The sequence below is a fragment of the Pteropus vampyrus genome, unplaced genomic scaffold (assembly GCF_000151845.1).
Source record: "Pteropus vampyrus isolate Shadow unplaced genomic scaffold, Pvam_2.0 Scaffold141, whole genome shotgun sequence".
Lineage (NCBI taxonomy): Eukaryota > Metazoa > Chordata > Mammalia > Chiroptera > Pteropodidae > Pteropus > Pteropus vampyrus.
Genome location: NW_011888922.1, coordinates 4,588,014 through 4,602,396, shown reverse-complemented (window position 1 = coordinate 4,602,396; position 14,383 = coordinate 4,588,014). Strand labels below are relative to the sequence as shown.

Genomic DNA, 14,383 nt, shown 5'->3' with positions numbered 1-14,383 from the left:
TTACTTTCCTTATTTTTCAGCAAAGGATTGTTTGAGCTCTTTCAGTCCTAAGAATGTTATCAAGTTCACTGTTGTTGACTATTCTCACCCAGCATTTTGAAGCCTTTTAATGTGACCGAATACTACAATAATATCTGTATGTTATATTTGTGGTTTATACAATATTTTCATATTCATGGTTTTTGTGACTTTTCGTGTGATGACACGTTGGAGGGATTGAGCTATATAGGATCAAAGGTTTTGTATGCTATTGAAATTGATAGTAATTTGAAATAGATTGTTGTAAATCAAGATATTAATATAATCAATCCACAGGGCAACCATTAAGAAAATAAACTTACACAGTACTATATGTCAATTATATCTCAGTAAAACTGGAAAAAAAAGGAAGAACATCTAGATTGCAAAGAAAGAAGCAAAACTATCACTATTCATAGGTGGCATGATATTATTAATAGGAAATCCTAAAGAATTCATGGAAAAATAAAACAAGTAATAAATAGCAAAGTTGCAGGATATAAGATCACTGCACAAAAATCAGTTGAATTTCTATACACTAATAGTGAACAATCTGAAAATGTAATTAGGAAAGCAATTCCATTACAATAGCATCAAAAAGAATAGAATAGTTATGAATAAATTTAGACAAGAAGGTGTAAGACTTGTACAGTGAAAACTGTAAGACATTGTTGAAAGAAATTGAAGACCTAAATAAAAGGAAAGACCTTCTGTGCTCGTGGATTAGAAGACTTAATATTGTTTGATGGTAGTACTCCCCAACTTGTTTTGCAGGTTCATTGCAGTACTTATTAAAATTCCCATCTCCTTTTTTGCAGAAATGAAAAGCTGTTACTAAAATTCACATATGGAATTGCAAAGGATCCCAGATAGCCAAAACAATCTTGAAAAAGAACAAAGGTGAAGGACTCACACTTTCTGATTTCAGAACTTACTGCAAAGCTACAGCAATCAAGAGAGTGTGGTACTGAAATAAGGGTAGATATATCAATCTTTGGAATAGAATTGAGAGTCCAGAAATAAACTCATATTTCTGATACAGGTGATCAAACACCTGTGATCAGCTGATTTTCAATAAGGGTGCCAAGACCATTCAATAGAGAAAAGAATATTCTCTTTGCATATGTTGTTGGGACAGCTGGATATCCACATGCCAAAGAATAAAGTTGGACCCCAACCTCACATCATACATAAAAATTAAGTCAAACTGGATCAGATACCTAAATGTAAGAGCTAAAACTCTAAAACTCTTGGAGAATTTAGCTGTATAATCACTGCTCTCCTATAGCACTTGAGTGCTATGGTGTGGTGAACTTCAGTGACTAGATGCTTCTGTGGGTCTAAATGATCTTTTCATCAATCTGTCTCCAGTGCTTTGTATGGATTTGGTACTTAGTAAAATCTGATGACCAAATGAAGAAGAAACAAGGACAGCTTTAATTGTACTGAGGATTGCCCAAAAGATTTTATATTTGAGTGCTGCAGAGGCCCCTTCCTGGGCCTTTTCTTTCACCATAATGAAGAGGTTCTCCCCAGCTATAGGTAGTTGTCATTTGTACAGCTGATAACTTGGGCATGTAGCCAATGTCAGTTCTGTTACTGCTGACAAAATGGATTCATAGCCTGTTTTTTTTAAATTACATTAAGCTAATTCTTAATTGTGGAATTTTAGACCTTACAGTATAGGTATGGCCTCAGTTTGAACACTTCTAATGACATGGAGCTCATTACCTCCCAAGGCAGCTATCAGTGAACTGCTCTGACTATTGAAAGTTATAAAGTTCTTAGGTCGATCAGAAAAAGTTTTCCTCTAAGTGTCTACTTGTTTCTCCAATGGAATCATGCCAAACAAGTCCTATATTTGAAATAATCATGTTATCTCTTTCAGCTCTGTCCATTCCTCCTATACCCCAAAGTGTATGTTATTCACCCTACCATTTTAATCTGCCATCCAGTTTGCTTCTGGGGGCCTACACCCCTGACAGTTTGTGTGAGTTCTGGGAATGCAAATGATTTCAGTACTATTCTAGGTAAAATACAAACTAAGCAGCAGCCTTTTTAGGGTGATATTGAAGTTTCTTACCTGCTCCAAAGTATATCTCCCACTAAATCGTACAACTCTCACATTATTTGTTTAGGTTCACTGTTGAATTTTCTTGGTAAAATGCAGACATCTGATGTAGGTTTGCTACCACTTTCTCCTATTAATACCATAGCATAGATTAGTCTAAGAGATTGGAGCTATCTAGTAAGTGATGTGGCCATGAGACATATGATGAGAAGGTTTTGAATGGGAGGAATAACATGGAAATGCTGGAATAGAAGCCATTGTGGGTAGGTAGGACAGGCCTTTGCTAGAGATGTAGGGCATGGAGAGGCATCCTGGGAATATACCTTATTACCAGCTTTATAAGTTTTCTCTGAGCTCATCCTGGTATATTAAAAATTTTAAAGTAAATCTTTTGCTACAAAAAGTAGATACGATGTATTCTATTCCAAAGTTAAATTGAACTATTCAAGGAAATAATTTCCATTTTGGATCATCTGCATGGCTGTGTCTACCTTGACTTCTGGAAAATTCTTATTTATCTTTCAAAATACAAATGCCACAAAAAAGGCTTTTCCAATCCTGCTCTCACTCCATCTTAGGTACTTAATAACTCCCTCTTTTAAGACAATCTGTGTTTTAGGGACACTTTTTGTTGTTGTTATACCATTTCACTGTATTATATTGAACTATTTATTTGTGTGCCTCATTGACTCTGATTCCTCGAAGACATAGACTGTGTCTCATTCTTCTCTGTATTTTCAGTGCCCACACAGTGATCTCAGCACCTGGCTTATAGAAAGTGTATAATAAATGCTTGTTGAATAGAGTTGTAGCATAGGTATGTATCAGTTGCAAACTTTTGTAAAAGCGTTATTCTCACCAGACATGTATTAGGCAAGAGTTGGAGAGTAGAAAACAAAGGTAAGTAATAGGATAATCAAGAATTTCTACTTAGTCTGTGGGTTAGGTGACAGTCATCTGCATGTAATTCTTACACAGTAAGATTAATGTTATGATATAGTTACTGTGGGATTTGATTGGGTTGTAAAGTCATAATGTAATGCATACGTAAGACAAAAAAAAATCATTTGTTCTTGAAACTTCTTAAATCACCAGGATTTATGCCTTTGGAATCTCAAATGTAATGGATTAAGGGAAAGAGTACATTTAATTTTGACTCCCTACATAAAAATCTAGTGCATTGCTATTCATTTTATAAGTACTTAAGTATTTGTTTCAGGGCTTATTAGATTGCTTGAGGAGACATTTGGAGGGGAAGAAAATCTGTTGTTTGCAAAGATGATTTAGCATTGTATCCACCCTGTTAAGGAAGGTGAAATATCCCTACATCTCTCAAAGCATGAGCAAAACAGTTGTTGGTCTTGTGTCCATTAAGCAGATCTTGTTTGGAAACAAAGACTTAAACTAAATGCCCTCTCTGGATATCTCTTTCTCTTTTGACAGGATTTGTTCTTAGAATACGTTTTGTTAATAAAATAACTAGTTTTCTGTTGTAATTGCCCAAGGGAATTGTTTTTCTTGGTGGGTGGCTTTGAAAGCAAATTATGGCCTACTCTCGACTATTTGTCTTTTATTTATTCTTTTTTAGGAACCTAAATTCCAAGGTGGAAAGGAGTCAGAGCTGCAGTGACACTGCTCAGGACAGAGCAAAGGGCAGACTCAGAGCAGCAAGCAAAGCCAAGGTATACATCAGACACTGGCTTCTGGGCCTCTCTACTCCCATCTCATAACCTCCTGCCTGTGGCCACAAAAGAAGCCACTCCAGATGAGAAAGGCAGAATGGATGCTAAGCATACTAGTTATGTTGGAGAATTTAACAAATAGATGTGAAGGAAGAGAGTTTAAATTAGTAGCCAGATGGGTGGTATGACGGTTGATAAAAGTTCTAGATGAGGATTTTTTCCCTCCGTAGATTTTAAATTTTATTAATTGTTTCAAGTGTGTAGGAATTTCTGCAAATGGTATACATTCTAGGTTAGGGATTTTCCACATTTCCTAGGCTCACATCACCCTTTATCCCTTTTCTTACCTTTTCCTTACCTATCACTCTTCCATTATGAAGAAATTATGAAGAAATATATATGTGTATATATATGCATATATATATATACACACACACATACACATATGTACACACATATATAAATATGTATACACATATATGTGTGTGTGTATATATATATGTATATATAATCTTTTTAAATCTCTTTTAGGTCACAACTATAACCCCAACCTCCAACCCCATCATTGGTGTCCTCTTGTCCACTCAAAACAACCGCTGCCTCTCGGCCCCTGACTTAACCATTGAAAAGCGTCTGCCCTTCAGCTCCCTGTCATCCTTGGCTTCCTTGCACAAACCAGAGCGCTCCATCAGCCCTGAGAGCAATGACAGCATCTCCGAAGAACTCAACCATTTCAAGCCCATTGTCTGCTCACCATGTACTCCTCCTAAGAGACTCCCTGATGGCCGCGTGCTGAGTCCCCTCATCATCAAATCAACACCCCGCAATCTAAACAGAAGCCTGCAGAAGCAGACTTCTTATGAGGCCAGTCCACGGATCCTTAAAAAGTGGGAACAGATCTTTCAGGAACGGCAGATTAAAAAAACCTTTTCGAAAGCCACCCTCACTTCCCTGGCTCCAGAAACGGGGGAAGACTTGCTAGTCTCTGAAGTTATCCATTCTAGCAAGGAGAAGCCACTTCTGGCTTTAAATACAAGACTGTCCAGTGGGCATGCACTCTCTGAGTACACTGGACCCACCTCCGCTGACCTTGATTATTTCCCCTCTGTTAGCCAGACAAAAGCAGGACAGGGCAGTGGTAGCAAAAAGAGCACTGAGATCCCACTGGAAACCTGCTGTTCTTCAGAACTCAAAGTGGGAGCCAGTGGAACTTCTTTGGAGAGAGAGCAATTTGAAGGGTCAGGGTCAAGCCCAGATGCCAAGTTAGACAAAACCTGTATAAGCACAGCTATGAAAATTTCGGCAGTTAATTCAGTGCTACCCAAAAACACTGTTTTGGGTGGGGTCCTCAAAACAAAGAAACAGCTGAAAACAGTGAATCATTTTGACCTGCCTAACGGTATCCTGGCAGACAACCTAGGTGAGGAGCCACTTCCCTCCTTGCGCCGGGGCCGGAAAAGACACTGTAAGACCAAGCACTTGGAACAAAACGGCTCTCTTAAGAAACTGCGACAAAGCGGTGGTGAGATGGGCCTGGCCCCAACAGACCCAGTACTTCAAGAGAGGGAGCAGAAACTGCAGCAAGAGGAAGAGGACCGACAGCTGGCTCTGCAGTTGCAGCGCATGTTTGACAATGAGAGGCGGACTGTAAGTCGGCGGAAAGGAAGCGTGGATCAGTATCTCTTACGGTCCAGCAGCATGGCCGGGGCCAAGTAGCACCGAATAGAACAGTGTTGCCTATTTTTAAGAGGTCTTTGGGCTTGATCATTTATCCTGTAGAGCTGAATGTTCTCACTTTGGGTTTCTTTTTATGTCTGGTGGTTCTGAGAGGTTCCAGGACCTTTGTAGTCTGTATCCAAGGGAACTGCGTCTCTGCCTCCCTGTGACCCAGGCCAGAAGCACTCCCCACCCCCTAAGTGACCCACGCCCAAGGGCTGTTCTGGGCCAAATCTGGCAGCACCCACTTGGAATGAGATTCAGGAGCACAATGGCCAGATTTAGAAATGGTAGAGGAAAGAGGGGATACCTTCTCAGACTGATAGACCTCCTGACTTCTTTCAGCAGGTTTTTTATTTTTTTTTAAATCAGCCTTGCAGATAAAAATTAGTTCCCTCTTTTCAAAGAAGTGGAACAGTATAGTTCTCTACAGATCCAAAAAGATTATGTCCCCCCTTTCCTTACCCTTGCCCCACAAGTAAATATACCTAATGAAATCTGTTGAATTCATGCTTCTACAAAAGCTAATTCACCATCCCTGTTTAAAAAATAACATGTATAATGCCGTGTAGTTGACAGACCATGTTTAGTTATGGTTTAATTTGATCTTCCCAGGAGACCTAACATGTAAGTGGGATTGGCCTCATTTTTAGATGACGAAACTGCAGTGCAGATATTCGGGTTCTCTCACCTACTAAGTGGCACAGCCCAGACTGACTGCTGGGTCTCCCAACAACAAATCTCATGGATTTTCCACACTAACAGGTCGCCATAATGGACTACAACACAAAGGCATGCCAGGGGATCATAGGGAAAGCTGGCTAGGCATTGCGTACCCATCGTGCAAAATCCACATGCAGATAATTGAGATTGACTGGAAGCATAAACATACACTGTGCATTTATCCCCCCGCCCACGCAGTTTACAGTCTTCTGTTTTCCTGGTGATCCCACCCTGTGAGATAAATGACAGATGTCATCATTACTCTCCACATGGCCAAGGGTTATCTGCAATGTTGATCTAAAATCCAAAAATCTTTGCCCAGGAGTCAGGCAAGAACAGTGCTGAAACTCCATACTATGGAAACAAGGTATCTAGCTGGATGCAGCTGGTAAATTCAGTCCCATGGACCTTTGGGGTTTATTTTCCTTAGCAGCTGACACCATGTGTCTTTTGCATCCCTGGTGGTGCTTGGTGCTTCTGCCCATCTGGGCTCATTGAGAATAGGGATTAAGATATGATTTTTAGGGAATCTCAGATAGGCTGGCATTCTCTGTGCATGTATGAGCTGTTACTATAAAGTCATGTGACTAGCATTTTAACAAATCTTACAGAGCTATATATCCCAATGTCTGTTGTCCCCCTTGAATGGTCCCAGCAGGATACTGCATAATTTTTTCCAATGATGTTGCCCTTGGTAAAAACATTTCTGGAACTGTCCTCAAAGTCTAGAAACATAGACTCCTCAAATATCAGAACTGGAAGGGGCCTTAATGGTCATCTCTTCCAACTTCTTTCTCTTATTAAAGCAGAAGCTAAGATCTGGAACAGTGACTCACTTACTGATCAGGGTCACTAGGAATTTACTAAATAATCTTTTCTCAGGAGATTTGCCTCCCTTCTCTGGGCAAATCTTTACTATTTTGGGGTTATAGGAGAGAGAATTTTAAGTTTGAAACTAGTCAGAAGCTATTTGAAGCCTCTGGAAGAGAAGGTGAATGGGTTAATGCAGCTATAAAGTAGAGCCATTTTGTATGCGTATGTGTGGCTTATAAACAGTTCCCAGAGAGAAGTTCCAGAGATGTCTTAAGCATTTTGGTGATCATTGAGATATGTGGAACCTCCTCAGTGACTACTTTGGTGGGGAGTGTCACCCACCTGAATGTATGTTTTCTGTGTTCTCTGTGCACACGTGCAGATGTATGCTTAAAAAAACATACGTCAGTCTCATGACTTTATATTCACACCACTTCAGTTTTAGGTCCTACCAGCAACATATATCCTTTAAAGGCTACTGGAGGGCATATTGGTGCCCAAGATGAAAGAGTTGGCACTGGTCTGCAGAAGACAGAGAGGGTGACTTAGCAAATGCCCTTAGAGAAAATATTAGTTACTGCCATTTCGTAGAGTTCCTTTTTGATCTTAGTAAATATTATTGGGAGGCTAGTCTCATTGGTTATAGCAAAAACACTTATTTTTCCACTTGTCACCATTTTCTCCAATAATTTGAAAAACACTTTTCAGTTGTATCTGATTTTTGTTTTTGGAAAAAAGATAAATATTTTTAATAGAAAAGATATATATTTTAAATATTTTCCCAAAGTAATACTTTCATTTGAAGAAGTTGCATATCTGTAGCAACAAGTTTTAGCTTCAGGTGCAGAGTGAAAATCTACTTCTTGTTAAAACAGCGAATATTCTGAACTCTGGATCCATCTTCCTGACTTTCCCCCTTACACCTGCGACAGTGGTATTGACAGTTGTTGTTTGCCAGACTTCCAGCTGAGCAGTAGTCCTTCAAATATAGGCAATGCAGTGGAGGCTAAAGAGGGAAGAGGCTTAATCTTTAATCTGCTTGGCTTTGGAGAAGGAAAAAACCACTTAGGTATTATCTGTATTTTAAGATGCTTCCCATACTTAATAACTCAAACCTGAACACTTTTTTTTTCTGAAAAATTTCCCTCTCCTGTTGCTTGTGAAGTTGGTCACAAATGGAGTTGCCGACGTGAATTCTTTGGAGAAAAAGAAAGACAAAGAACAAAAATAAAATGAAGGGGAGGGTTTCTGAGCTAGAATGAGAGATACACTATTTTACAAAACATTTCTCACAAATTATTGGAATCCAATTCATCATACAAATTTCCCTTGTTCTTCTAACTCTGTTCCTTATGCATATGCATTCTTTGTTTTTTCTCATTGAGGGGAAAGTTATGAGAGGTTAGAAGATGGAGGTCATTCTGATGGAAAATATAAAAAATGTGGTACCCTGAGAATGGGTCTCTCAGCCCTTTTCTGTAGAGTAGAAGACACTTTGGAATCATGATTCTGTTGATTATATCTGCCTGGAAGAAGTCATCTGGGCCTGTTGGGTTGGTGTCAAATCATGGGAGTATTTATCCAGCCCCTGGCCTTCTTCATATAGTTGCCTCTTTTTAAAAGGTTAATTCTTGGCTGAGGCTTCCCAGGAAAACCTTTTATAAGTGGCTTCATTTCTTTTCTTAAAATTAATTTTTAAATTTTTGCCTGGAGGGAACACTGATGATGAATGCCTTCTGTGTTTTTGTTCATTTTCCCAAAAAAGAAAAATGCCCTTGAGAGATTAAAGCTACTTAATTGCTGTTTGATTACAAACTGACTAAAATGGGAAGCTGCCACTGTGCTTGACTGGTGAAGCTGATGACCGAAGGCTGTGCTGTTCGTCCTTTCTGCTCCATATGACAGACGTTTCCTGAGCTTCACACTTGTGCCAACCTTGTGCTGGGTCGTGGAGATACAAAGATGGAAAAGACAGTCCCTGATCTTGTGGAGCTCAATGTCCAATGGAATGTATTTGAATGTATATGTGGCGGGAGATTTTGTTAATGGTCTTACGAAAGGCCACTTCTTTCATAGTGATGATCTTGGATGGTCCCATTCAAGATATGGTCCAGCACTAAGCAGGCTGCCTTGAACATTTTAGATATCCCCATCAGTATTTGTGAATTTGATTGTAACACTATTTTCCATTTTCTCAGTAATTTTACCAAGGGAGAATGAATTTTCTCCTTCAATGATGATAGGACAATAAGATCTCTTCAGGAGCTGCTTTAGCATGAGCCCCAAGAAATGAGGCAGGTTGTGTGGATCACTGATGTGGTCAGAGGAGGCCCACATCTCTACTTAGTAACCTCCTAAGCTCTAACCCAGTCAGACTTCTCAACTACACTGACGGCAGCTTGGGATTCCTTTCCTCTTTTGTACCTGGCTTTTCATTGAGAAGGAAGGTCAGCAGAAGTAAGGAAGGAAAGGAAAACTGAAGACCAGATCATAATCATAAAATGTTATATAGCTGGGATGGGCATGGAAATCAAGTCAAACCCTTCCCCCTTGCCATCCCTCATCTTTTTTAAGAAATTAGGAATTTGATATTCAGTGTCCTATTTTGTACTCTAGTTTTCTAGAGTCTGAATAAATAGTCTTTTAAGTCACACACACGCAATTTGCTAACGAGGGGGTCACCCAAATAATTTAGACTTTAACGGCTTTTCTTCCTGATTTTTTTGGTTAGAATTAAAATGTACCTATCTATATCCCCTGAATACACACCCAGGAAGGGAAAAGCCCCGTAGGATGAGGATTGTGATTATGGAATCTAGGGAAGTGGTATATTTTTATTGGAACAGTCATTTTAACTACCAAGGGTTAAAACCCAGCCAGCCCTTCATTTTTCTTTGAAAATCAAGAACTCCTTAAGGATTGAAATCTTTCTCAGCCAGCCTTTTCCTTCAACCAATAGAATGGTCTTCTGGCCTGGTTTTTAGAAGTGAATATAGTTGCTTATAAATTGTTGTGACTCAATGAGAAAGCAGGTCTGCATTTCTGGGGGCAGGGGCGAGGAGGAAGTGGGATTCTAGGGAAAGAGGCTGCTGAATAGATTTTCCTCCAAAGATGATCCAGAAATGCATCTTTACACATGATTATTATCCACTGTAACTTTCTGAAAAAGACTGTTCTACAGAAAAAGAAACATACAGAGGTCACCAGTTTAGAGGTTGGTTAAATTGGATGATGGAAAAGTGCCAAGACTGTATGTTACATTGTTCTATGTATTATCAGTATTTTTTCTTCCTAAGAAAAATATTTACACACTTTGTGAGTAAATGCTTCCTTAATGTCTTGTCGGTAAGTGTGGGAGGCAGCCTCAACTTGGAGCAGGCTCCCTCTTTTCTGGTGTCTTAAGTGGAGAACTAGTTGGAAAAAGCCAAGTTAAGGCCAGCCTTGCTCATCTTCCTTTCCTCTAATAAGGGGTAAAAACAGGCAATGCACTCCTCAAAGATCAAGCAGTTAGAGTTCAAGAGTAGCTTTTGTGCCCTGGCTCCAGAAGGCAGCAGTCAGATTCTCCCTTGTTGGCCCTGCCCACCCTCTTAAGCTGTGCCACCAAAGGGAGCAGGGGCTCTCCCTCAATGTGCTTAAGCCTTAGCCTCCAGTGGAACACTCAAAGTCCCAATGAGAACATGGAAAACTATGCGAGGAAAAATGGTTACCTTAAATGCCAACTAATAGATTTGGAGGGGGCGGTATTTGATGTGCTATTTACTCTCAGTTATGTTAATGCAAACACAGTCATTATTAGGACCTTTTCCCTTCCCAGCTAGAAATAGAGAATGAGTTGTATATTGGTTTTATTCAACTTGCTGTCTGCATTAGAGTTGGAGAAGGGACTTGGATCCGTGTGGACTGCCACAGCTGGCTGTCTCCTCAGACTCATCATAAAGAGCATTTTGACGAGAGGACTCAGAACAGAGCATGCCCTGTCAGGGATGCTTCCGCCACCAAGGAAATGGCACAAACTCAAATGGGATGTGATGTGTTATTTGAACAGTACCAAAGTGCATTCTTCAATGTATGTTTACCTGCTCGAGGAGAGGCCCAAGTCGAGAATATAGTAAAGCACTCATGAAAGTGAATGTTCTGTTTCTAGTCAAAGTCTTATCTCTGGAGAGCGATCTCAGGCAAATCTGGGCTAAGCTTAGACTACGTGCGTTTGTTATTTGATGGGAGATGCCCCACGTTGGAATGTCTTGCTTTGGCATTCAGAAGGATGAGAGAAATTAGTTGGGATGGGGTTTCTTTCCATGGTGTACAACTGTCTTTTGAGCTCTAAGTTATTTTTGATTTATGACTTATTGCCATATTCAGCCATTCTTCTAATGGAGGCACCAAGAAAGGGTTTGAGTGAAGAACAAATGTATAGGATTACATTGTCCTTGCACATTAGGGCTGTACTCAGAACATCTGATTTTTAAAAAATACCCTCTTGGAAGCTTGCTCAGGAACCCATCAGAATCCTCTTGGTATCAGTTTCTCATCCAAAAGAGAACAAATGTATCCTTGTTCCATATAAACTTGTAAAACCAATTTGAACTACTGATGTAAGAGTCCTTGTCACACATGGTAAACTAGCACCTGAGGAACCTTTGAAATCTTCTGGCCCAACCTCTTCTAAAGGAGGGTTGTTAAAATGATTTGCAAGAAACAATACAGCTAGTCAGAGAAGAACAGAACTTGATTGTCCCTTGGCCCATAAAGTAATAGAAAATGCCTTACATGCCACATTCATTAATTCCCTTATAGCTTGGTGTGGTAAAAGGGGTGGCCCTCATTTGCACATAGGAAACTGGCCCTGACAGCCTGGAAGCCAGGTCCTCTGACTCCAAAGCCACTGATTGCTTTTTCTGCTGCCCCGGTTCAAATCGGTCTCAGGGCGGTGCCATCTTCCTCTGCTGGCCTTCCCTAGCAGTATAGTTCAGTTGCTTTCTGGGTCGTCTTTCCTCCTAGACTGGGCCTGACAGGGCTAAAGATATCAGCCATCCCTCTGCGCCCACTATAAGGGTGGGAAGTATCCTGAGGTAGCAAGAATTGTGAGGCACAATCTGCAACTAAATCAGTCCTGCGGCCACCTCCATCTCTCCCTGGGTAATCACTGGCACCTTGGATAAATGACTAGGAAAACATGGCAGAATTTAAAGAATTGGTGGTAGGAGAAAATATTTCTTCTGGTTTGCTCCTGTTAAATTGAAGAAGGTTCAGAAGAGTGGCAGCCAGCTTCCCATCTCCTTATAGAGAAGGAAGGGGGTCCTGGGTGAGAGCCAGCCGAGAGTTGATATACCAAATGGTAGTTCAGATGTGCTCAGGTGAGTGAGCGACTATGTGGCAACAGGAAGGGTGGCTACCACCCAAATGGCCTCCTTAATTAGTTATGAATTCCAGTTCATTTGACAGATCTAGTTTGAGGCTTGTTGAGATGAGGATTAGGTCATGTCTCTTCAAAAGCACAAAACTCAGGAAACCAAGCAACTGAGGCCTCAAAATGTGTTTTTAACACCAAAAGGACCCGTAGAGATTGAAAACCCCATTGATGCTATGGGTAAAGTTAAATGAGCTGCTCTACCTATATTATACAGCAAATAAGAGAGGGAGGGTTAAAAAATGAACCCTAGTAATGTGACGCAGTCTGGATTACTCCTGAGATACAAAAGAATTGGACATAACTGGTAAATGATTGTATGGCTTCCAGAAATGCAGCAATTCACCTGTATGGGAGGATGAGGGAGTAGACAGTCTGATATCCTGCCTTAAAACGTCAGGCAGGTTGGAATGCTGTTGTTTTCTTGATAGGAATGTGGTGGTTTTAAAGGAATGCCAAGGTAGTGCCTGTGGGAGTATGCTCAGCACTGGCTCCTAGTCGCCTTAGCCATAGCTGTGTATAATCTCCTTAAGATGAGAAAGCTCATTATCAGGAATGCAAATGATCTTGGCAGCCTGGAGGCTAAGATGATGAAATGTAGAAAATCCTGCATTGGATATCAAAGATCAACTTCAAGTATAAAAAAGGGAAAGCAGTTCTGGTATTAGTAATCTGCTGATAAAGGCTTAATAAAAGCCAAAGGGATAATGCCATTGGTTTTAAGCATGAGCAAAGGACGAAGAAAATGTTTGGCTCTATAAAAATGTCCTATTCAGAGAAGGGAGGGGGCAATGGTGCTGTGTGCTATGTTGGACACAGCTGGAGTACTGCATCTTAGGTATCATGAGTAGAGAGAAAAACCCCAAACTTTGCAAGTCCAGGAAAGGCAACCAATTTAGTCAGATGGTATCCTATGTGGAATAACTGAGAAAGTTAAGAGTGTCTGGCCTGGATAAGTGTAGCCTCTTCAGGATGTTTTCACATCAGTGAACAGCTGGCCTGGCTGGGCAGAGAAAGCAGATACGTACTCTTGGCCAAAAAGCAGAGCTAGGACAAACAAAGGGCTTAGATAGCCCAATGACTAGAACTGTTCTATAGCTTTCTCAACAAAGTAGGGGACAGCTTTTGGAAGGAATGAGCTCCCTGTCACTAGATGTGCAAGCAGGAGTTAAATGATCTATTGTGGAGTTTGCAAGAGGCTTCCTCCCTCGAGGTTGGGAGATGTTTCCAGGAGCCTTTCAGGTCTGAGAGCCTATGGTTGGTTAGTGTTTCTAGCTGAAGGAAGCAGTCTACTTCTTTAGAACTGGAACCTAGCAAGGTTTACAGTGTGAATGTTGGGGTGGATTCTCCTCCCTGACATCAGGGGAAGAGTCTTTGGCCCCAGGAGATCCAAGGTGGTGAGTCAGCAACATGCCCGTGTACAGGAGTGGTGCTGTGGGTAATATTATTACCCGTATCTGTCCAGGTACCTGTGTGAATGAGTGAGATATGACTGACTTTGTAATTTGATATATATGTGACTGTATGAATGCAAATGTGCCTAGTATGGTAAATATTTAACTGGCCACATGTGTGAGGCTATGTGGTTGAGTATGATCGTATGCAAATATTCTGTGTCTAATAGAGTCCCACACTTGAAATACAGCATATACTCCATGTTTCTCCTGTTAGGTCTGTGGCTACAAGACTAAATTTCTATAATCGCCTTTATTACAACTTAGGTTGTGGGAATTTATGTCTTGCTGAGGATCCTTAATCCTTGTGCCACTGCTTCCTGGAGACTCTGGGAACTGCTATCCAGATCTGAACTGTGGGCACCTCCAGAAAAGTAGCCTTAGGAACAAGGGTTGCCCAGGTAACTAGGTCATACCCAGCATCCATCCCCTCTGTGCATCTCTGGAATTCAGCCCCAGTGGCCTCCAGATCCTCCTCTGTAGCAGGTGCTGACTA

At 40.7% G+C, this 14,383-nt stretch overlaps 1 protein-coding gene across 1 annotated transcript in view; it reads left to right on the top strand.

Moving 5' to 3' along the window:
• The window catches only part of RNF169 (ring finger protein 169), a 78,752-nt gene extending 67,599 nt beyond the window's left edge, over positions 1 to 11,153 (top strand). Inside the window, exons 6-7 of the mRNA XM_011368440.2 lie at positions 3,678 to 3,771; positions 4,303 to 11,153. Of these exons, the coding sequence (XP_011366742.1) occupies positions 3,678 to 3,771; positions 4,303 to 5,487 (1,279 nt within the window). The 3' untranslated portion in view covers positions 5,488 to 11,153. The remainder of the gene's footprint in view (positions 1 to 3,677; positions 3,772 to 4,302) is intronic.
• Positions 11,154 to 14,383: the final 3,230 nt, after the last annotated feature.